The sequence below is a fragment of the Acartia tonsa genome, chromosome 4 (assembly GCF_053477335.1).
Source record: "Acartia tonsa isolate MP-2025a chromosome 4, ASM5347733v1, whole genome shotgun sequence".
In the NCBI taxonomy this organism is placed as follows: Eukaryota; Metazoa; Arthropoda; class Copepoda; order Calanoida; family Acartiidae; genus Acartia; species Acartia tonsa.
The window spans coordinates 21,949,245-21,973,981 of record NC_137263.1 but is presented as its reverse complement, the minus strand read 5'-3'; the positions used below and the strand labels follow the sequence as shown (position 1 = coordinate 21,973,981).

Below are 24,737 nucleotides of genomic sequence, written 5' to 3'. Positions count from 1 at the left end.
AAAATTTTAAGCTTAAAAACAGTTTTGTAAACCATGAGGGGCCGAATGGGCTAACAAAGATGGTATCAATTTTATGATTCTTATTTTACTATTCGTGGAAAATTGCCTGCAATACTATGCTATATAAAATTTTTCAGTATGGCTAAGAACCGGTTCTAATCCAACGGGTATTAATCGGTTTCGAAAAGCTATACAGAAAAAAGTTATCTATTATTTCATAGAACATTCCCTTTGATATTGTTACAGAAAAAGAACTACCTAATGTTTATATTATATTATAATTATCATTATAAAATTAAGTTCCCCGAACTGAGTTTAGTACTTACATGCAGATAATTACATTCAGACAAATTTGTATATATTTCAAGTTAAAATAATGAATAAAAAAATCAACTTCAAGTACTTAGCAGGGAGGGAGTGGACATTGGGCTGTTTATTACACCAGTCCCCAAAGTCCTATAATAACGTTTTCTTGGTTGGCTTTACAACCTTGGGGAATTTTGATTGGTTGGTTCATTTAGTTTCAAACACAATTGTAATCCAAAGAAGGATTAATTTTGTGTATCATCATTGGGGATGTACATCAATTTATTGGCCATTGTCGTATCCATTTAGACCTCTATGTAAGTAATTTGACTGGATGACATTTTACATTAAAATTAGTATCTTTTTAAAGAATTACTTTTAAAACACAATACTAGCCCTTAATAATGACTATTATGAACAGACTGCGTAAGTCAATCATAGAACAGATACGCTTCAAGACATTTTTATCAAGAAGTTGCGCCATTAAATACGTTAAATACCATCAATTTCAATTAAAAAAAACAATTGTAATTAAAATGAAAGAATATTTGTTTTGTGAAAATTAAAATAATTAAATTACTTGAATCATTATTCACATGAAACCTGTAATGATAGACTGAACACATACATACTACAATTAGTTTTAACTTTTATACCTATCAAGCTTTTAATTCAAAACTAGAATTAATAAGAGCATAGGTAGCGCAGCAAGACATGTTAAGTAAAAAATAACCATAATAATAGGAAATTTAAATTAAAAATATAAGATATTCTATTTAATCATCCCTATATAAAATTAACAGGATGTCTGTCTGACTAATTGTATGTTTGTATAGTAGGATCACATTAAATAATGAACCGATACGTTTCTCCTTTGAAGTGAGGTTTTTATAGCTCAAATGAAGTTTAATAACTATTTTTGGAGAGGGTACCTCAACCCTCCCAAGAGGGATACTCTTTTTTTTTACTTTAAAAAAAACTCAAATGTAAAGTGAAAAGGCGACTACCCCCGCCCTCCTTCCCTTTAGAGCCCCAAGAGTCCTTTTAGAGTGCAGCCGTTAATATAATAATCAGTTACAGAGTTGCTACAACTGAACGGATGTGGTTCTGATTTAAAGTGATGCTTCTTATAGGTCCAGGGAATGTTTAAAACTATTTTTGGAGAGAGTTCCTTCACCCTCCCAAGAGAAATGCCCATTTTTACTTTTTTACTCCCCCCGCCTCCTTCCCTTAAAAGCCCCTAGAGTCTTTAGGGTTAGCCATTAGATACAAATAAACTGACGTCAATAATCAGTTATTGAGTTGCTACGTGCTGCTAAAAAGAGGCAATAAAATAAAATGAAATCACCTGTAAAATCTTAGTATCACATTACAGTTTGAATTGATTATTATGTTTGTGTGTGTAATGTGTATGTATTGTTCATCATACACTTATAACATTTATTTTGATAGCTTTAAAAATATTATATATATTCAGTCAAAGTTTAACTAAATCCTCATAATAAAGTAATAGGATCTCTGTGTGTATGTCTGTCTGTGTGCCAACTGCCTAACCGATATGCTTCTCCTTTACAGTGTAGCTTCTCATAGGTCCTGGGAATTGTTTTGAGGGAGGGTATTACCACCCTCCCAAAAGAAATTACACCTCCCAAAAATTTAGTTTTATATTTTTCTTTTTAACACTATAATTGAAAGCTAGGGGAAGTCGGGATTATTATTAAATCCCTAAATTTTTATGATTACGCTTTCTTCTTCATTGGATCATTAAGTTGAGTGTCTAAACATATAAAAACCACTCATTGTGATCTACCGAAATGAAAATTTTGTGAATCATAATTGGGGATGTACAGTACCTCAATGTATCGACCATTGTCTTATCCCTTTAAATCCCTGTCTTGTTGCACTGTTATATGATAAAATTATTCTTGTTCAAAAAAATGAAATTAAAAATCTAAATAAATCTATACATGAAGTTAGAACTAAACACCCTTTAAAATATATAAATGATATCCTGCCCCAAAAAACAAGACAAAGAACCCTTATTAATACATGCACAAAGCTGCACTTATGGAGGTAGTGCAGTTAGAATAAAGAAAATATATTTGCGGTCTTTTTACTGGCATTTTTCCCGCTTGTTTATTACCATAAGTCGACAAAAAGGAGGCTCTTAAAGTTATTTTTTCTTTTAAATCTTGCTTTAATATAAAATATAAAGAGACAACAAGAAAATGAATTTGTTATATTATCCAGTAATACGGGGATTGGACAATGGAAGATAAATAAATTCTTCCCCCTGTTCGTTTATGTAATTTTGGGGTATAGAATAATTTATTAGCCATTGCCCGCTCCTACCTAAGAATTTTGACTCTAAGAGCCTGCTTGAAATATATAAGTAAAACTATAAATCAAACTAAACTATATAAAAAATGTAAACAAAAAAAGGGTTAACACCTGTACTGGGATCTGGGTGCATATGTACAGGGGTGGTTTGTGAGGGGACAGGTCTGGAGGCTGGAGGACTGTCACGTGGTCCTCCATCATGTGTCAACAGACCCGGCAGGGTGGAGGGACGTGCGGGCGGCGGCGGGGACGGTTGATGATGATGATGCAGGTGCTGGTGCACGCCGGGAGGCGGCGGCGGCACATGCTGGTGGTTATGGTGATACGGCGAGGCGGTGTGCGACATTGTCATGCTGGCGCAATGCAGGCAGCCAGCAGGCACAGGTACACAGACTGGACAGTACGGCCCCGGTACCACGGGAACGGCGGCGGGGAACGTGTACACTGGCTGCTGACATTCATAGCAACCTTCACACACTAAAATTAAATAAAAAAATCCGTTTCATGCAAAAATTTGTATAATGTGCACTAATTTCAATGTACAATGTACATATTTGTTTCTTTATATAAAATCATTAGAATCATAATGATATATTTTTTTGGAAAATATTCATCACTTTAAATCCAACTTCAGTAACCTTTTCATCACTAGTTTTGTAAAAAAAGAAATCGATGAATTGAACAAGTTGACCTCAGAATGGAGAGCCAAGTTTGTATGCTACTGATGAACGCACACCTCTACACTACACTGGACACAAAACTAAACTGCGCGCACGCGCATTCACAACGTACACGGGTGGAACTTGCACAACAAACCAAACACAAAACACGCCTTTATATAAAATATATGTATTAGCAGATTATTTTATTATCAGGAGCTAAAATTTCACTAATCCTAAGATAAGATTTTGATTTGTGATGGCTATAAAGGTTAGAATCATAATTGTCGAACACATAGTTATGAAATAAGTTTTGTTATCTCAATTAGTCTTCATTTTATATTTTTCATCTTTACACTTAAGTAAGTAAGACTGACAAATTTAAACCACAAAAACTTGTAATGTATTACTCAATCCCTTAAAGGCCTTCAAAATGAAACTAATATTAAAGCAAAAATCCGCCCGTTTTTGGTCTATAAAACTGCCTTCCAACCCCCCCCCCCCCCTCCTTCCATAGAAATAATTCAACTGTGCACATGACTCATTTTGGAAGCCTTATCATCGTCGTATTTACAGTGTAAATGATGGTCTTGGCCAGGGAACTAAAAGGATAAGATTATGGGCGATAAATTGGTGTACATCCCAAATAATAATACCCAAAATTTTCCCTTCTGTAGATTACAATTAGTGGTTTAAACATTTTAACGCTCAACTTAATGAACCAATCAATCAAAATTTAGTATATAAGTCCATAGAGTGAGATTTTAATTAAAAGAAAACATTATAAAACCTTGGGGACTAGTGTAATAAACAGCCCATGGTCCCCTCCCTCCCTGGGTCTTTTTCCGAGTAACCATATCAGCAAGCTCGCCTCCTACTGAATGGACCACAATTTATCGGCCGTGAAATGATATAAAAAAAAGCGATATATCAATTGTTTTTATCTTGTTTCCCCCCTGTGTCATGGGTAAACGATAGTTAAATTAATTCCAAGTTTGATAGATTTGTTTTTCAGGGAATATTACAACTTGCTATACCATTGTTTAAGGCTATTAACCTGGGAATTAGGATGACCCCCCCCCCCCCTCCTCCAAAAAGAAATGACCCAAAATTACATAAAATGTTGATTTTCTAGTGATTCTTTAAGAATTTAGGTATAATGTTTTAAATCGAAAAGAAAAATAAAAAAAAATGTAACAAAACTTAAAAATTACGTATTTCTTCAATTCTACCCTTTCCCAACTTAATAGCTGACACACACACACACATTTACATCAGATAAACAAGAGTTAAAGAGGTGGTGAGATTTGGAAAATAAGATTTAATCTTGATAAATGGTGATGTAATTGGTAAAAACATTTGTCACCAGGGGCAGAGTATATTTCTGTATTTTCTCAAAGCTAAAAAAAATAAGATTAATCCAGGGATCTGCAGGGATAAGACAATAACAGGTACACAAAATTACCCTTTCTGTGGAATACAATTACTGGTTGAAACGTTACGACACTCAACGTAATGAACCAACCAATCAATATCAATAAAAGTTCACAAAGTTGTTCAGCCAACGAATATTAAAACTTTTATATAAAACTTTGGGAACTAGTGTAATAAACAGCCCAATGTCCCCTTCCTCCCTGAATTAATCTATGTTTCTAATCCAATATAAATGAACTTAAGATAAAAAAAACTAGAAAGTTTTGAAGCATTATTATGTGATAACAACTGCTACCCTATAATTAACATTCTGTACAAAAGTTTCAGTAAAAATAGCTGTATTAAAGTAATTTTTTTTGCAAATTATTTAAGTTTCTTAAAAATTACAGGCTTACTGTGCCAAGCTATTAATAACAAAAAATCAACGGCTGCGTCCCTTTTTTATCCTGTTATATAAAGTAGTAAGTTTTTTTTGTTGTCTAAACCTTAAAATCGTAACAACTACTGAACCGATTGGGTTCTCTATTTTAGGAAGGCTTCATACAGACCCTGTGATGGGTTTAGGTTATTTTATTTTCAGATTTTATTAAGTACTAGATTGGTTTTAAGCTATTTTATAGTCCCTCTCAGTCCTTCAGAGTCACTAGATGCTAGGGGCGTAGTCGCTAGTGTTTTATAATAAACATCCCAGCAAGGTAGTTATCTTGAAATTAACGGCATAATCAGTTTAGACATCTTAGAGATCTTAATATTCAGACAGACAGAAAGACATACGTTTTTTATACAGAAAAAAACCTAAACCAAAGTACATTTTAGTTCTCAGAAATGCAAGTTTGTTTATTTTAAATATAAACAAATATAAAATATAAACAATTAAAGGATTGACTTAAAGAAATCAAATATCAAAGAAATTACTCGTAAAAATTGTATTGGGAGAAAAATTACAAATTTGCACAAGGCTGCGCTGAAAAATCTGGTGGAATGTTTGGTTACCCCCAAGAAAATACAGGGTATAACACTAACGTTGTCTTAACTTTTGTCTTAACTGATTGATATCCACAGGATTAGAATCGGTTCTCAGCCTTACTGAAAATTCATGTATAGCTTCGTATTAGAGACAATTTTCTACGAATATTGAAATAAATATCATAAAATTAATACTAGTTTTGTTATCCCGGGCTTTCTGCCCCTCGAGGATAACATAACTTGCTTTAATTTAATAATTTTTACTACCCATAGAATAAAGTCCCCCTAATCATGAACAAGTCATTTACAAATGCAACTAAAAGGAAACTTTAAAAAATTAAGATAGTAAAACACACCAAAAATGAAGTTAAAGTTTCCAAGTTAGAAAATATGTGGGTAAGGATTGCAAGAAAATCTAAGCAAAAAAGAAGGACCTATTTTAAGTTAGGTATACTTCTAAATGCTGTGATTAAGGCAGATATTAAAAACATTGGATATAAATTTTCCCTTCAGCTGATGATTTATAAGCAAAGTTTAAAGTTTTGACAATTTATCCGGGGCACCCCGCATATGCAAAGTATGCATATGGTCATTTTAGGTTGTAACTGTTCTCAGCACTGTAAGCCACCAGATATTTAGTCATGCATTTGTACAACATATTAACCGTAAGGAATATCAAAAGAAAGAAATTTGTCTTCGCCCATGGTGGTCATAAAGAACAACATATGCAATTTTAAGGCCTATTATTTCAAATTGCACAGAATTAACAACCTAAAACATTTAAAAAATAACAGAAAAGTGTTTTTTATCGTAAGAATATAGAATTTTTTTTAGAATAAATGTAAATAAGTAGGTATAAAAAGTAGGTTCAAAAGGTATCTTTTGTCAATAAAACACTAAGTATTACATTTAAACTGGAACAAGGTATGCCATTAGTAAATTCAAGTAAGACTTTTATTGTCTGTAGCTAAAGATTTCGATAACTACTTAACAGATAGATTTCTCCCATTTATGGATGGTTTTAGTCTATTTCATTCTTAAATCTAAGTTTGGCTTTAGTCTATTTAATTCTGATATATAAATTTGGTTTTAGGCTACTTTTTCTACTTTCATTACTCCTTCGAATATATAACTTCTAGAATCTAGATACTAGGAGCGCAGCTGCTAGATATACAAATAGACAGACAGAAGAACAGACTAAGTCGACAGAATAACAACTGCACTACTAAAAAGTAGATTATGCATCATCTGCAAGAACCAAGATTGACCAATGAAAATGAATGGTTGCATCCAGGGATATAAAGGGATAAGACAATGGCCGATAAATTTAGGTATATCTCCAATAATGATACACAAATCATCCCCTTTTGTAGATTACAATTAGTGGTTGAAACTTTTGGACACTCAACTAACTGAAACAACCAATCAAACTTTTATTTAAGTCCCAAAAGTTGTTCAGCCAACGAATAAGAAAACGTTTTTATAAGACTTTAGGAACTAGTGCAATAAACAGCCTAATGTCCTCTCCCTCCCTGATCAGAAAATGAGAGGTGCAAATGAGAATTAATTCTGCGAAAATGGAAAGTTGTTAGTAGCATTGGTGTCATTATGATTAAGTGCTGATTCATGTACAGTTGCAAAATAATCCGGGCAGGGAGGGGACATTGGGCTGTTTATTACACTTGTCCCCAAAGTTTTATTATGTCGTTTTCTTATACTTTGGCTTAACAACTTTAGGGACTTTATTCAAATTCTAATTGGTTGTTTCATTAAGTTGGGTGTCCAAACGTTTCAACCACTAATTGTAATATAAAAAAGGGGTTATTTTGTGTATAATCATTAGGGATGTACATCAATTTATCGACCATTGGTTTATCCCTTTAGATCCCTGGCAAAATAATCATATATACAAGGTTTACTTTCAAGCGCGTTCATAGGATTTTACCAAGGGGGTTCACAATTCTTTCATATGTACTGCAGTAAATAAAAATTAAGGGGTAGAAACGAATTTTTAGCTAGGTTTATTAAAGAAAAACTAATGTTTTACTGGCTCCCTTCTCCCATACTACATCATGAGGGTATTCTCTCCCCCCCCATTCAATAAACACCCTTTCTGTACGCTCATTGCAATCGTATATTATAGTGCATTTAAACCTACGCTTTACATTTTTATCATTCTAACTTTCCCCGAGTTATTAGGCAAAAAAAAAATTTTTAAGCTGAAATTACATAAATGAATATTACTAAGGCTATTTATATATTAAAAGCTAAACCCTATTTATTTTAGGAGTATCAAATCTCCTTTCCATTACCTTCCGGCTTTTCATTTGGTATTAACTTTGGAGGAGAGGGAGGGGGTACTTCTGAAAAAAGTTGCATATTAAAATTTTCAGAATCTATGTATCTATATTTTTTTTTTAATTTTTAATACAAAACTTTAGCTTGTGCATGTTCTAAAATCTATTTATTTTTAATGATTCTTTGACAAACAATTTTTTTTTTATATTTTCTAGTTTATTTAGGAATTAAAACATAATATGACTTTAAATATTATTCATCCAATTAAATAATAAGATAATCATGATATTAGTTCTATATCCATTTCTAGAATGAACTGTAATTCTAACGGTGAAATAAAATATGGACAATATACTAATGACCTTTAATTTTAGTGAAAAAAATCAATCAAAGTTTTTAAAACTGTTGTATTATAAGGATAATTGAAGGCTGGCATGTGTCTGGGAAAACTATAATCACCCCCTTATTAGTAGCACAGCTTACTTTGCAATTATTTTATGTCCGTAGATCCTTATATATGTCACAAGCAAAAAAGCTGCAACCTTGAAAAGAGGGCAAATTACAACCCCCACCTTTAAAAACCCAAATTGGTGATTAACTCGAACAACGATACGTTGTTAAGATGTCCTATAATATAAAGTAGTAAGGTGCTATTTGTTTGTAGCGAAGGATCTCGCAAACTGCTTAACCGATACGGTTTCCCTTTACAGTGTAGCTTTTCATGGGTCCTGGGAAGGATTAGAGCTATTTACCACCCCCAAAAAATTCTTTTTTAAAACGAAAATAAAAAAATAAAGTTGAGGGTCGAATTCAGGCCCAAAACACCTCAAGTGCCCTTAGAGGCCTCTAGTGAAGTAATTTTATATTTTAGTTTTATATTTTATTGCTTGCTTTAGATGTGCTTCTTATGGACATAATTTTCCCTGTTCTTTAAGAATAAGAGAAACAGTATGACATCCTTTTCAGGAAGTAAGGGAACACTAGTCCCCAAAGTTTTATATGAACATTTTCTTATTCGTTGACTTAACAACTTTGGGGACTTGATTTTGATTGCTTGATTACCTAATTAAGTTGAGTGGACAAACATTTCAATCACAATTTGTTATCTACAGAGAGGTAATTTTGTGCATCATCATTGGGGAGGTGAACACAATTCATTGGCATTGTCTTATCCCTTTAGATTCCTGCATCCTTTTTCCTCTCTTGTTATCTTTTGGATGAGAAGTGTATCTGCTACACTCTCATGTCATGTGTTGTCATCTTTTATCTTTTTAAAGCGAAGCTTTTCTATAATTAGGGCCGGTCCTTCCGTCCGTCCGTAATTTAGACATGTTATAATTGTCCTATGGATTTCAAACTTTTTGTGATGATTCCTATAATAGTTAGGTACGACTTCTGAAGCGTAGCAACTCTATAATTGTTACCAGAAAGTCCGTACGTCCATTTAAAAGCATTTTCATGGATTTTTTTCTCTAATAAAATGTTAACTTTTGCCCCTGTTAATGACAAAAAAGCTACTTGTTATCCCTTTGCTAAATTACTTCTCTCACACCTTCAAATACTTATGACAGCCAGGGAGGGAGAGAACAATTGCGCTCCATTTTATAACTTAACCAAAGTTCGTATTTAAGCAGGGAACAAGAGGGATAAGACAATGGCCGATAAATTGATGTAAATCCCAAATGTTGATAAACAAAATTACCCTTTCTGTATATTAAGATTAATGGTTTAAACATTTTAACACTCAACGTAATAAACCAACCAATCAAAGTTAGTTTAAGTCCCCAAATTGTTAAGCCAACAAATAAGAAATCTTAATAAAACTTTGGGGACTATTGCAATAAACATCTCTCTCTCTAAATATATCCCAAATGATCTATCCCTTCACCCTTGGATCTTTTCAACTTATGACCTCCCAAGTTGATTTATGTCTTTAAGTTTAATTCTTACTTACTAATATATCTTTAAACTTTATTTTCTTTCTTTGGAGGACACATTTCTAAATTGTTCAAAATTTAGCTTAGAACAAAATAATAAGTCTGAAAGAATCAGGTAGGGAGGGGACATTGGGCTGTTTATTTCACTAGTCCCCAAAGTTTTGTAATAAAGTTTTCTTGTTCATTGGCTCGCAAACATTGGGGAATTTTATTAAATTTGATTGGTTGGTTCATTAAGTTGAGTGCCCATAAATTTCTACCACTAATTATATTCTACAAAAGGCTTCACATCATTTTATCGACCATCGTCTTATCCCTTTAGATCCCTAGTAAGAATGAACATTAATTATGTTACTTTTGTGTGTGTGTGTGAGAGTGTGTGACCCAACATGATATTTATCAATTTCTATCATATCATATCTCTACAACAATATTTGACGTCTGGACAGAAGAAGGGTTAGTTAGTTAGTTAGCCAGTGTGTTGAGCTGGGGACTAAATTTGCCAAATGTTTTCTCTGGTTCACGTCAAACTTTTGACTTGAATAATGTCTTTATTCTTTGAAAATTGTTGTATTCAAAGGGAAAAAACATAGCTGGGCGCACGTGCCAGGGATCTAAAGGGATAAGACAATGGCCGATAAATTGATGTACATCTCCAATTATCATACACAAAATTACCCCCTTTGTAATTACAATTAGTGGATGAAATGTTGGAATACCTGACTTAGACAACCAACCAATCCCAAAGTCCCCAAAGTTGTTGAGAATAAGAAACGTTATTATAAAACTTTGGGGACTAGTGTAATAAACAGCCCAATGTCCCCTCCCTCCCTGCGGACGTACAATGTAAAAGCTTGTTGCCTCGAAAACAATCAATCTTTCTCCCTTTCTAAGCGTGTACATAGGCAAAACAAAAACATATCAATACTATTTTCAAAAACATTTTTTTTTGCGACAAACGCTATATTTAAGTCAAGAAGGTATTTTCCTTATCTTGTATTTTCTGTTAAGAGAAAATTAAATCATTTAGTTAATAGTAATACTATTTAGTATTTTTGTATTATAAAAATGAAATTATTCTTATGCCTAACATAAATTTAAGATTTTTGTTTGTTATTAGTAGCGAAGCTACTCTATAATTCGAAATGTCCGTCCGTCCGTCCGTCTGTCTGAGACAAAGTGGGGGAAACGTGATTTTTTTGGCTCCTACGACAGATAGAAGGTTTAGCAGGTTTTAGGCTATTTTTATATTTTTCACCATAACTATGGTATTTATGATTATCAATTTTTTTTGGGTTATGTATATCTAAATTAAACTTCCCGTCGTTTAATGAAACATTCATGGAGGTTGGACTGTCTTTTGTCTTTTAGCAAAAATTTGGCTATTTTTATATTTTTACATATTTCCTAATATCTTTGGTGTTTTTTGTCCGATTTTCATTCTTTTGAAATGACAGTATAATTAAAAATTACCTATTGTTCTGAGCATCTCATATGTAATTTACTTTAACTTTAACTTTGTCGTATTCCAGTATTGGTACGTATTTCCAGCCACGATTTTTGTGCTTTGCTACTTATTGATGTTGTCATCCTTGTTTTGTTAATATATAAAGTAGAGATATTTATGATTTTATAAAAAATCTTTGTATACTAATTCTAAAACTTAAAAATGATATTAAAAACGTTTTATTCATGTCTAATTTACAACTTTATATCTACATAAAGCCCAATATAAATATCTTTTCTCGGGTAAAATATTTACATGGGGGGAGAATGAAATGACGTCACAATGTAGACTTGATGAAAAAATTGCTAAATATTTATGAGAGATTCTAGTAAAGTCTAACTTTTAATATTTAGGTGTCTGGGTGTTAGAAGAAAAATAGCTTATACAATATGTACAGCCAGAATAGTTGTATATTGCATCGTATTATAGACAGCTATCCGTTGATATCAAAATAAAAAATTATAAGATTAAAACTAGTTTTGTTAGCCCTATGCGGCAGAAGGCTAACAAAACTGGTATTAGTCTTATGATTTTTATTTTAATATTCGTGAAAAATTGACGTAATACGATGCTATATATGAATTTTCAGTATGGCTCAGAACCGGTTCTAATCCAGCGGATATTAATCGGTTTCGAAGCAATACTGGAAACTAAATTATAATCCCTTATAATTATAATAATTGTTCATTGTGTTGTTGAATATTTAATATGAAAATTCTAACTCTATTTTAACGTGCTTATTTAGTAAGAATATTAGCTTGATTAAAAATGTACGTATATCGAACACAAAAGGTAACCGATCTTATTAGATAAATACACTAATAAGGTATATATTTAATACAAAAACTATAACTCTATTCTAAAGATTTTAGACTTGTTAAGTAAGAATATTAGCTTGAATAAAAATGTACAAGTATACCTACCAAAATCTAGCACAAAAGTTAACCTAGCTTAGTGGATAAATACTCCAGATTTGGAAAAAATGGAATCAAAAAGAACATAGAAATTAAACTTAACAATCGAAAATCCTTCAAAACCTTTTGGATCAAAAGCAAAAAAAAACAAGAAACCTCAAGATAAAGATGCAAGAAAATCCTTTCCTTAAAAAAACAATAATGTACATTCCAGTCTGAATTCGAAGCATATCAATATCCGTTGGATTAGAATAGGTTCTAAGCCACACGGAAAAATCATGTATAGCATCAAATTAAAGACAATTTTCCACGAAAATTTAAATAAAAATAATAAAATTGAAACCAGTTTTCTTAGCTTGGGCCATCGGGGCTAACAAACTAGTTTTATCCTTATAATTATACATTTTCATATCCGCGGAAAGTTGACTATAATACGATGCGATGCTATGCTATTATCCACTCTTGCTATGGGCACACAGTGCCAGCTACTCTGGCCAACCATACCTGGAACATCATCCTCAATAGTTTTCTCATCCGCCTCAACTAACGGAGACTCAGAGGGAGGGGCAGGGTCTTAATAATAAATCTATAGTATAGATGTATAACCAGACATCCACTTGGATCCCCCTGATCAGGACCCTTTTCGTCTGCTAGCAAATTGCTTTATGCTTTTTTGTAGCCACTGCGCTGTGTTAATATTCCCGACGCTATTCGTTGATATTCGTAGATCTAATTGAAAGTCGGAACAGAGCCTTCAGGAAAGGCCTTCTCCCTTTAATGTTTTACTTTAATGTCTTAATATGAATATAAATACCAAAGTTAAACAAAACTCACACACATGTAACATAAAATAACAAAAAATCAGGTGTGGATAAGCAAAAATAGGGGATAATAGGTAGGCAATAGGGGTTAGGTTATCTTGTGATGTTGATCCGTCAGGGTAAAAAAGGATGCATGAAAAAAATGGATATAGAACATACGTGGATATTATCACAGGAGAAAATTGTCGTCAATTTAGTTTGCTAACTGAACTACCCTATTGGCCAGTTTGTTCATCCAGTAGAATGGGAGTAGACGGAGTAAAAGGGGTGGAAGTGGGGAATCGTTAAATTAGCCCGCTGCGTTTTCCACTTTATTAGAGAACATGATAATCCAAGTAATAATATATCCATTATGAAAAAAATGCTTTAATTCCTGACTTGTTCTATACAGATCAGCATCACTGATGATTATGAAATTCACATCAATAGGGAATAGGATCATGCGGGTAGAAACATAACATAATTGTTGAAAAACTGAGCCACACTGGCTTTGTCACGAAGCTTAAAGGGTTAGGTCAATGGCAATAAATCAACTGTTTGGTTTGAAGCAAAAATATGAGAAAGCAAATTTTCGACAAAAATGTTATTATTTTGTTTTATTAGAACAGCAACAAAAAGATGTTCTTACCTGGGGGAGGTGGATCAGGTGGCCTCTCATATGTATTTGGTGGCTCACAATGTAGGGATCGAGTCCCAATAATCACAAAATTGTTTCTGGAAAAACTGTCCGTTTCGTAGAAATGGCCGCCGCTACGGTAACCTAAAAATAAACAATATTGTTATTGACATATTACCTACTGCAAAAACGTCATAAAAACTTGTAAAATATACAATGATTTAAACAAGATTAATTTGTGATTTAAATAAAAATCTAAATTAATGATCACACAAAAACTACATAAAACTAAGTTAATAAAAAAATATTTATTTAGTCTTTCTATGAGAAAGGGAAAAGTAGGTTGCGGGTAGAATCCGTGAAGGTGTGTGTTTTAAGGCTTAAAAATAGTAGTAGAACGATAATATTCACTAAATATGTGTATTTCTTATTGAAAAGTACTATAGACAAAAAAATTTTAAGTTAACTTAAATTTTTATCGTTTTATCCGCAACATACTTTTCCAATTATATTGGTTCTTCTGTAAAAAGAAAATTTTTTAGTATCATAAAATGGTATTGAATTGATTACTGGACAAGCAAGTCGTGAAAATAAATTAAAGTGGCCTTACTTTCAAAAATGTGAAGCAATTAGTTGAAAATAGTCATATATATATCAGAGATACAGGAATAGGCCAATTGAATATAAATTAATCTTCTTTAATAATTAACATTGTTTAAATTACGGTTCGTGTTGAGCTTTAAAATATTTAGGAGAAGATAATTTTTTCTTCCATTTAACTTATACTAAAGTAACAGGATGTATGTCTGTTTGTTTGTTTGTACCGTAGGATCTCGATAACCGCTGAATCGATCGGGTTCTCCTTAACAGGGTACCTTCTCATAGGTCCCGGAAGGTTTTTGACTATTTTCGGGGAGGGTACCACCACCCTCCCAAGAGAAATCGCCCAAGAAAATTTTATTTTTTTACTTTTTTATCAATGTTAAAAATGGATTCTGGGATTCAATTCCCCCCCCCCCTCCCCTAGAAAAGGGTTAGTCAATGAAATTTAGGGGAAGGTTGATAAGATTTACTTTAATGACTAAATTAGTGCATAGACATGAAATAATCATCTTATTGTTGTATTACATTTTCCGACCAAAGCCTACAATTTTGACTCATAAATGACTCACAATTATAAGCCAGCTTTTATTATATTTTAATTATTCTGAGATTGATGGTTGTATATTTTGATCACAACATTCTGGTCGCAGCTACTTTAATACTAAATGATATACCAAAACTTTCTCTTTCAATTTTACACTTTATTATATTCATGACATTTTATATTTATCCTTCGTTGTATTCTTCATTTATAAGCTTCGCTTTTATGCATGTTGTAATCCTTGTTTTTAAAGTATTACTATAAATGCGTCTGTTCTATTTTAAGTTGAACAAGAGAAGCAAAGAAGTAAGGTTGACGTAGCATAGCGTGGATAATTCAAATAGTTCAACATAAGATCTGAATCTGTTTTGAGGTGTAGGTAGGTAGCTGTCTCAGTGTGTTTACAAAGTTATATATTTCAAATCAGGGAGGGAGGGGACATTGGGCTGTTTATTGCACTAGTTAGTAGTCCCCAAAGTTTTTATATGAACGTGTTCTTATTCGTTGGCTTATCAACCTTAGGAACTTTTTCTGTTTTAAACAAACCTTTGTACAGTAAAGACTAATAGAAGGTTGACAAGGATTAGATGTGATTTAATCGAAATATATTCCTACAAATTGAGCTGTGTGTTTTTCCTTGGATAGTCTCTTTTCAACATCGCTGCCGTGTATTATTCCATTAGGAACTTTTGAGTGGTTGTTTCATGAAGTTGAGTGTCCAAAACGTGTCAACCTCTAATTGTAATCTACAGAATGGGTAATTCTATGGATCATAATTGGGGATGTACATATATTTATCGTCCATTGTTTTATCCCTTTAGATCCATGATTCCAACAACACAATGCTTATAGTCATCTAAATATTTTGAAAAAAGGACAATCATGTCCGTTATTAACGGAGCTAAAATAATGCCTGTCTCTTTTTTATAATAGAATATTGGAAACCGCTTAACTAATATGGTTCTCATTTACAGTGAAGTTTCTTAAAGGTCCAGGAAAGTTTTACAACTGTTTTAAGTGAAGGTACCTTTAACCTGCCAAGAAAACCTCTCCCTTCCTCAAGTGCCCCTGGAGACCTCTGGGTGCTTAGCCGCTGGTATTAGAATAAAACAACAGTTATTTTAGCTTTAACATGCATCAAAAAGTAATAGAGTAGCTGCGCTACACAGAAAGAAAGTAAAAATATTTAGACATTCTTATTCTAATTTTTAATTTTGTCCATCTTTCTATTCTGTATTTGATCTAGATCATTGTGAGAAAACTAAAATAAAAATCTAACAGAAAATTTGACATTCCCAGTGTTGTATATTTTTTTAGTCTTAATTTCTTTTCTTCTATTTATGGAAATGAGATGAAAAGAAAAGTTAAGGAAAAAACGTCTAAAAATGTCTTTCAAATTCAAATCTTTTTCTATTCAAAATATTTAGAACTATATTTTGTTTCTAAATAATACAACCTGTAAATATAATAAAGGTTTGATAGTATATAAAGACACTAGCGGCTACGCCCCTAGAGGCCTCTAGGGGCACTTGAGGAGGGGGGAGTCGAATTTGATAACCCAATTTCTTATTTTAGATTTTAAAAGAAAAATTTTAAAAAATATTTTGGGGGGTTAAAATTTTTTTTTTTTTTTTTTGGGGGGGTATTTTTAATTTTTGGGAGGGTTGGGGGTGTCCCACCCCCCAAGAAAATAGTTATAAACCTTCCCGGGACTTATGAGAAGCTACCCTGTTAGGGAGAACCCGATCGGTTCAGCGGTTAGCGAGATCCTTCGGTACAGACACACAGACAGACAAACATCCTGTTACTTTAGTATAAGGATTGGGTGATTTCCGTTAAAGAGCCCATTGAGAACATTACCACCCTCCCCCTTATTTTTTGTAATAAATTGATAATAATAGGGTCAGGATAATTTATTTCATATTCATAACCCCATGCGGGGCTACCCAATATGAGCAAACCTAAATGACCTAAATTGATTAACAAAAAAACGAATCCCCCCCCCCCCTCATTTTCAATTATTTCAAAATAAGGAGGGAGAAAAGGGCATCACTGCTCGAATAGGTAGTTTGAGGGAAACCATCACATGTTATGTTAGTAATACACAAATAGCATTTTAAATATGTCTTTAAGATTCTATTTTAATTGTTATTTTACTCTTAAGTTCAACACTATGTACCTTTTTAGTAACGAATTAACTTTCTGATTAAAAACACACACAAGTAAATAAACTAGCGTTTTTATTACAAACAACAATTTGTTCAAAAGTGTTAGCTAGCTAAAATTGGATGGTTAGTATGGGTAAGAATATTAATAAAGGTGTTGATTTGATTTTGGGATAGGAAAATGAGGTTTAACAGCAAGGGAGGCACAGGCAGGCAAGGATAACCTTCTTCCTCGTCTTTGACGCTTCCAGATTGACTTGACCGTCGGGACAACGCTGCAGAGTCTCTCCGTGCTGTGTTCTTATTCCCCTTGTTTGCACGAAATGCCTTGGGCTTGTCCTTGTCCAGGTCCTCCCCCGACCTTGGCTTCACATATTCCGTGTCGTCTTCTTTGTCCTGGTCGGGTTTCCAGACCCCGCCGATTGGGACAAGATATGAGTCTGGCCGGCTGTAGCGGATGTATTGGCGAAATGTATCCTCAACCTCGCGTTGCAACCGCAGCTCTTCTTCCGTCATGCCTGAGTCATGTGGCTGTTCTGCGTTTCTGTCAGGTGGAGCGTCTGATTTTACTGTAGGTGATTCTTCTTCAATAACATCCGATTGTTCGAATGACACAGGGGATGAGCAAAAAGAGGGTGAAAGTGAGCATTGTCGGCTTGGTGGCCGCGAGCTGGCAGCATTCGCTTCTGCGCCGTAATGTGACGAGGGTCGGCGCAGCCGCGGAGGATACAGCTCATTGTCAGTCTTGTATCTCCAGGGTGACGGCACGTTGTCACCTGTTGGGGTCATGGAAGGTGTTGGTGATGGCCGTGGATACAACAAGGATGGAGATCTAACACTGCGCTCCTTGCCAATACGCTTTACTTCCATATCAGAGACTAGTGAGCACTCAGTTATTGTGTCAGTCTCGTCACTGTCCTCCACAGAAACATCTGGAATTGGTGTATAGTTGACTGGCGGATTTTTACCCCTAGCACGCATGTCTGATACTTGATTTCCCTGCTCCTCAATAAGCTGTCGTTCCTCTTCTTCTTCAATAGCTGCAGCCTTTTCTTCATCATGTACCCAGGTTTCAAGAACAGTTTGCAGTGCCTCGACGTTTGTTACCTCAGCACGTGGCTTCCGACCTATCACCTTCTCAACCTTGCGCGATATCAAACTTTTAGCCTTGCTGATCATATCAACAATTTTGTTCTTTTCATTTTCGTTGACAAACATAGTGACGGAAAAGGTTTTATCATCCTTGTTGCTGCTGCTATCACAAGTGGATGACGACCTTTGTTCTGGATCAAGTGATGGTGACCGTGATATTGGTCTGGAGGCGGGAGGATCCTTATTGCGTTCAAACGGATTTCTAATATATTTTGGTTTAAGGTCTATCTTGCCAAGGCCAGGTATGGACAGTCGCCTTGGTTCCGACTCTTCCTTGTCAATTGGAGCTGGTTCATTTTCTACATAATAAATAACAGATAGTTTCTAAAGAAAAGTTTAAAAAGAACTCAATAGTCTGAACCTTTTTTGTTCTGAGGATCAATAGCCAATATGTTACCTCTAAATCTAAATCTAATTTGTTTAATAGCTAGGTACGTTTCATGTATATCTAGAATCACCTAAAATTTAACAAATCTAAAACCATGAAGTATTTACATGTATACATAAGTCTTGTTTCATTTCATATTTAAAAACAATAATTTTTTTTGATCATGGAAAGAAAACACAGTACCAAGCGGGTTTCGTCGTATTTTTACAGTAGCTTTTAATTATTTTAGGTAAGGTTAATGTTAATGATCGCCCCGCAGGATTAGAGGCCCTTCCCCCCGCAGGGGCTAGAAATAGGAGAAAAGCTACTGTAAAAATACGACGAAACCCGCTACTTTGTTTTCTTTCCATGATCCATTATTCAATCAAGGACATGAATGTCCATAACTAACGCAGTAGCCACGATCTAAAAGTATGAAATGAAGCCAGACTTTTGAAAACAAAACTACCGCTATAACCACCAGTTCCCTTGTCTCCAATACTCCACAAAAATTCACTGCTTGAGTTAGCTAGTAGAATAAGAATAAGATACATATGACAATACTTCACAGTACTTCTGTTTGCTTAGGTACATAGTTTTTGAGTTTTCAGATAGTTTTTAGCTAAAATTTAGGTATTATATTTGATTAGACAATGCTTTTAATTGCATAGGACATTTAATAATATATTAGAATAATGACTAAAAATCTATTTAAACAATATGAGACATTATCATACTTTAATTGGACTTATACCTGTATTTTTGTAGATTAAGAATCAAGGTCAAAATCTTACTGTGCACCACATATTAAAGTTGAAAGTATAACAAGTGACATGCCATACTTTGCTCAGGCAAGGGTTAAGAAAAGATTTTTTTCTGGTAGCAATTTAAAAACAAAATCTGATAGGTAATAGGAGACGTGAAGATAAAATATTTTTTTTCAATAGTTATATTTATGATTCCCATACATGAAATAATACACTAATACTACCAAAGCAATATAATGTAAAAAGAATCAAAATGATATTTCTGATGTGAAATTAGAATAAAAATAATCTTACCCAAAGGTCTACCATAAGTATTGAATTGTGTTGCATCAAAGTTGCGTTTCTTTGCAGGTGCTGAAGATTTGGACGCAGATTGCATTTTGGACACTTCCTTTGCGTAGATGTCCATAAAGAAGTTTTTAGTGGCCACCGCAGCTGGGGCCGCAGGTTCTTCTAAAAATAAATTAGATTTAAAAATAGATACAAATGAATAACAAAATATTATGAAACGTTTAATTCACATATCATTATTCTTTTTTTATATGTAGATGAATTAAAATGACAAGTGAAACTTGTCTAATTTAACATATCTCGGACAGACTACATCTTTGAATTATTTAGGTGTAAGTATTATTCTTCTGCAACTAGCCTATTTTAGTTAATAAGAAAAGACCCATAAGTACATGGACGCTAAATTCGTTAACTACGACGATATTTACCTTTTTTCTGTTGCCTAGGAGGAGGCATTGTATTGGCCAGGCTGGCAATACCATAAGGATTCGAGTCCAGCTCTTTCGGTGGACTCGACAGGCTGGGTGTGCCAGCTGTCGAGCTGGCCGTTGTAGTGGTTGTTGTGGCGGCCAGGTTTACAGCTGGGCCGCCAGCTGACAGGTACGGTGGATATACAGCTTTCTCAAGGAATTCTTTTTTCTTCTCGCAGTCTTTCTTTATCTTGTCGATCATCTGATCGTCCTAGAAAAGAAATATTAAATTTTTGAATCATGTAAAGAAAACGAAGTAGCGGGTTTCGTCATATTTTCACAATATCTTTTGATAGGTTATTTTAGGCAAGGTAAATGTTAATAATTGCCCTGCATGGTTAGAGCCACCCGCAGAGGCTAGAAATAAGAGAAAAGCTACTATGAATATACGACGAAACCCACAACTTCGTTTTTTTCCCATGGTCCTTATATTTTTGTACTGAAAGAAAAAAATAAGACTAGTTTTAAATACCTACCTAGTTATTTTTTTAAATAAACGTGAAAAATGCGTATTTAAAATAAATTCAAAGTTTCTACACTGTATTTAGTCATATAACCTTGACCGAAATTATTTCTTTTATGTAATTGAAAGGTATTAAACAAATCAAGTTTTAAATTGACAGTAAAGTATTTCTCAAAATGCCTAATATGCACAAAAAAAATTTTAACTTTATTTACTTTCTAGGCCCATAAAACTGTGTCCAAACTTGTATAAAATGCAAACAAATTAAAGAAGTGAGAAAAAATAAACAAATTCAAAATAAAGTTAAAAGTGCAAATGAATTGTATGTATACCTGGTGACTAGGAGTTTGTACACGATTGAGACTAGATTCACTGTTTAAACTGTCTTTACTGCTCAGCACATTTGAGCCCTGCTTAGCCAGGCCCCCCAGGGATCCAAGTGTGGATACAGAAGAGCCTCCTGCCATGGCAGGTGTTGCATAAACATGCTCTGTGCTTCCTCCATAAGATGGATTGCCAACAGATTCATATAAAGGCTCCTGGTCAAACCTTCCGGCCGCCGGGTGATGACCACTATTCAATGTTCCCCCAAATCGGTCGGATGAAGCTTTTGAGCTAAAGGGGCTGGAATCTCTGCTGGAGCCGGACCCAAGGTGGGCTCCAGGTCCTCCTCCAGGTAGGGGAAGGGTGCTGCTGGTTGTTACCACCGAATCCGACCGTGTGTTAGTCTTGGGATCCTGGGCGATTTCAGAAAAGTAAACCTGGAGGATATCATCCTTTTCTGGAACAACCACCAGTCTCAACATTCCCTTTGTGTTCTGTATCAACTGTACAACCTGGGCATACGTGAGGCCGGCCACACTTTCTCTGTTGACAGAAATAAGTCTGTCTCCAACTTGAAGGCCTGCAAGTGTAGCAGGGCCGCCTTCTTTGATAAACTTGACAAAGATTGTGTCCATTGGCTCAGATATTGGAGGCCCATTGGTATCTCCTTCCTAAAAACAAATCAAGATTCAATTTTTGTTTTAAGACCGTCTTCCCCTCCCCCCCCCCCCTTAGCTTTTAATATAATGTTTGGGGAAACAGTAATTGTATTGTCCATGTTAGGCAAGTTTAGGTGAAATCAGGAGATTCCCGCAGTGATAGGGTCTAACATGAGAAAGGGTTTATCAAATCATTCAATTTTAATATTAAAAGCAATAGGTTAAAAGTACTAGTATAAAATTGGAAAGGTATCAATTTTACTAAATCTCAATTCAAGCTTTTCTATGTAGGACATTGATATACATTTAAGGATGTGAAAACATTATAGGATATTTTAACAATGATTCATGCCTTTTTTTTTTGCAAATTTTAGCAAGTAGCAAATATTTTTCTGGTGTTTTTAATAGGTATATTTTTTTAATGTGGAGCGCTGCAACAATATACATAAAATCAAATAAGCTGTATAGGTAAATCTAGACAGTCGATTCTAGATACTGCAATAAGGCAACTTAAACAGAGTGCCGTGGTGGACCTTCAAACATACCTACCCTTGTAAGAGTAACTGCGCTACTAGAATAAAATGGTCCTAGGACAAACATAGGAATGACAAACGTCGGAGTGGACACATAACATAACCTAACCTATTTTAAACCATTTTAAAGGTTTTTTAAAGGACTCATTTTAAAGGTTTTTTAAAGGACTAACTCCTGCAGGGGCTTATTTGTATATTAATATCTTAACCTAATCTAACCTGTTGTATAAAAATACTTTATACTTAATAAGCTTAATATTTTACACACTCCTGCGTTTGTCTTCTCCGACGTTTGTCACTTCTGCGTTTGTCCTGGAACCGAATGAATCAAATATAATGTACGTACCTCTGGAGGATAAACAATGAAATGTCTGAGTGTAAATCCAAATCCACCATCTTTCCGTTGAATATAGATCTAAAAATTAAAATTATTATACATTTTTCTATGCCTTAGGAAAATTTACACTTGTACAAAATTTAACGCTTTGAACTCAATTTATTTGATCTCAAATTAGACTTATCAAAAGGTTAAAGCAATGATTTAAATCAAATCAATCTTGCAAAGAAATAAAATTTTAAGGAAACTGGGACAATTTTGTCCATTACATGGGTAGCATTGATTATTCAATATTTTAAAACATAAAATAATAAGCTGCAGCTTTATATAAATACACCGACGTTGGTCAATTGGGACACTTAGTTAGCATGGAACTAATTGGGAGTATTTTTGTAGTTTTTAAATCAGTGGAAAATCTTTTTAGTCAAACTAGAGCCGGAATAGTTATTTCTTTCATCGTATTATAAACCGCTTTCCGCGGATATAGAATGTACAATTATAATCGCCGAAGGCACAGGCTAAAAAAAACTGGTTCTAATCTTATGATTGTACATTTCTATATTCGTAGAAAGCTGGATATAATACGATGCTAGACATAGTTTTTTCGTATAGATGAGAACCGGTTCCTATCCACCGGATTCGAAAGAATACGAGAAATCAAATTAGAAGTATACTTAAATTAATTCATATTACCGAAGGCAAGCCTTGGGCTTTGGGGGACACGTGTCTTAATCTCTGAATCTGTCAGTCGGTGGTTAAAGAATAGACCAGCGTCACTGTAACTTAGAATAGTATTACCTGTCGTGCACTTTCAGGTGAGTAAGTAGCCGCCAACTGTTGGCTGTGTAAATGTTTTGAAGTAGCTGTTAAGCCAGCTGTATCAGCTGGTATTCCGCCTCCAACCGCCATTCCTGCCGGTGCTCCCCCTGGCCCAATATGATCACCCGTTAATTGCTGTCGTCTTCGAGCCTCCTAAACAAAAAAAATGGTTAACAATAATAACTTAAACATACTTTAGATAAAGCTTTTCTTTTATGGTCATTACATCCGTAATATCTGCGATGGTAAAATTATGAATGTTAGGATTGAAATATTGGTTTCATCTTGGTAAAAAGATACATACAATTATGAGACAAAAGCAGTTATATTGTTATTAAAAGTCTATAGGTAATAATAAATCCACTTAAAATTGTGATTTTTTTCTATTTTGAAAACAACTTTAAACCTAAATCATAAAATTTTCTTATTTTTAGGTACATTTTTTAAAGAAAAAAAATATTCAAAGAGTTGGAATGTTTGCATTAAAATAAGCGAAACATCTCTATGGTAGAGGCTCTTGAATGTAAGAATGTTCTTTTTAAGCATCTTGTATTCAAGCTATTTTCCGACAGATTTACATAAATTCTTTTCAGACTTATGAATATTATTGTTTTTAGTTCTACATAAGTTGACACTTAAATAATTCTTTTTCGACAGTCAAAGCTTCGCTTCATGGTTGTTTCCCTTCTTGTTAAAATATTTTACTAGAACTAATACAAACAGTAAAGGCACTCTTTTGTTAGATGTAAATACAAGAATGTTTTCTTTTTTGACATTTTCGACAGCTAGTTAGGCTCGATATTTTCTTATTTCTACCTATACATACGTCCTGCCTAGCTCTAAACATAACACTATGTAAACAATAAGTATAGAAAAATGATAAATTACTTGTCAATCAGTAGAAAAACTAAGATAAACAACCTTTTCTTAATTAATAAACAATTTTATTTTGATTTTAATTATTTCATTGTTGTGTTTGCAAGGTTTGCCTTTAATCTATCATCTTAGTTTCAATTTTTATACCTATCTTTTCCAATACCATGGCTTCGTCACCGAATAATATCCGCAGGATTAGAAACGGTTCTCAGCCATAATGAAAAATCATGTATAGTATGCACTACAAAAACTTTCCTACAAATACTAAAATAAAAATCATCTAGTAGGTATTAATATTTTAATTTTCCATTTAAATATCCGCAGAAAGCTGTCAATAATACGATGCGATAAATAAATATTCTTTCCCTTTCCATGGTAATTAATAATGTTCCCCAGGAGGTAACTACAAATTCTCGCCGCATGAGAATTACTGAGCGCGCACTAGCTTTCAGGTCAACACATTGCACGCATACCTCGCATAGTAGAACCCACACCACACCGTCAAAACTCATTAATTACAAATTTTGATATATAACTCTATTTTATGTAATTGAGCGATGATGATTGCTTAA

General features: G+C 33.8%; 1 protein-coding gene across 15 annotated transcripts in view; it reads right to left on the bottom strand.

Moving 5' to 3' along the window:
- Window positions 1-24,737, bottom strand: part of RhoGAP19D (Rho GTPase activating protein at 19D) — a 64,118-nt gene that overhangs the window by 27,636 nt on the left and 11,745 nt on the right. For 11 of the 15 annotated variants that reach the window (XM_080156924.1, XM_080156926.1, XM_080156927.1 and 8 more), the window contains 8 exons: window positions 23,269-23,442; window positions 22,480-22,548; window positions 20,950-21,612; window positions 20,113-20,365; window positions 19,688-19,846; window positions 17,332-18,558; window positions 13,811-13,942; window positions 2,758-3,123 (listed from right to left, as the gene is read on the bottom strand). In XM_080156924.1, the coding sequence (XP_080013050.1) occupies window positions 2,758-3,123; window positions 13,811-13,942; window positions 17,332-18,558; window positions 19,688-19,846; window positions 20,113-20,365; window positions 20,950-21,612; window positions 22,480-22,548; window positions 23,269-23,442 (3,043 nt within the window). The remainder of the gene's footprint in view (window positions 1-2,757; window positions 3,124-13,810; window positions 13,943-17,331; window positions 18,559-19,687; window positions 19,847-20,112; window positions 20,366-20,949; window positions 21,613-22,479; window positions 22,549-23,268; window positions 23,443-24,737) is intronic. The other 4 variants (XM_080156934.1, XM_080156935.1, XM_080156936.1 and 1 more) reach the window with 2 other exon arrangements.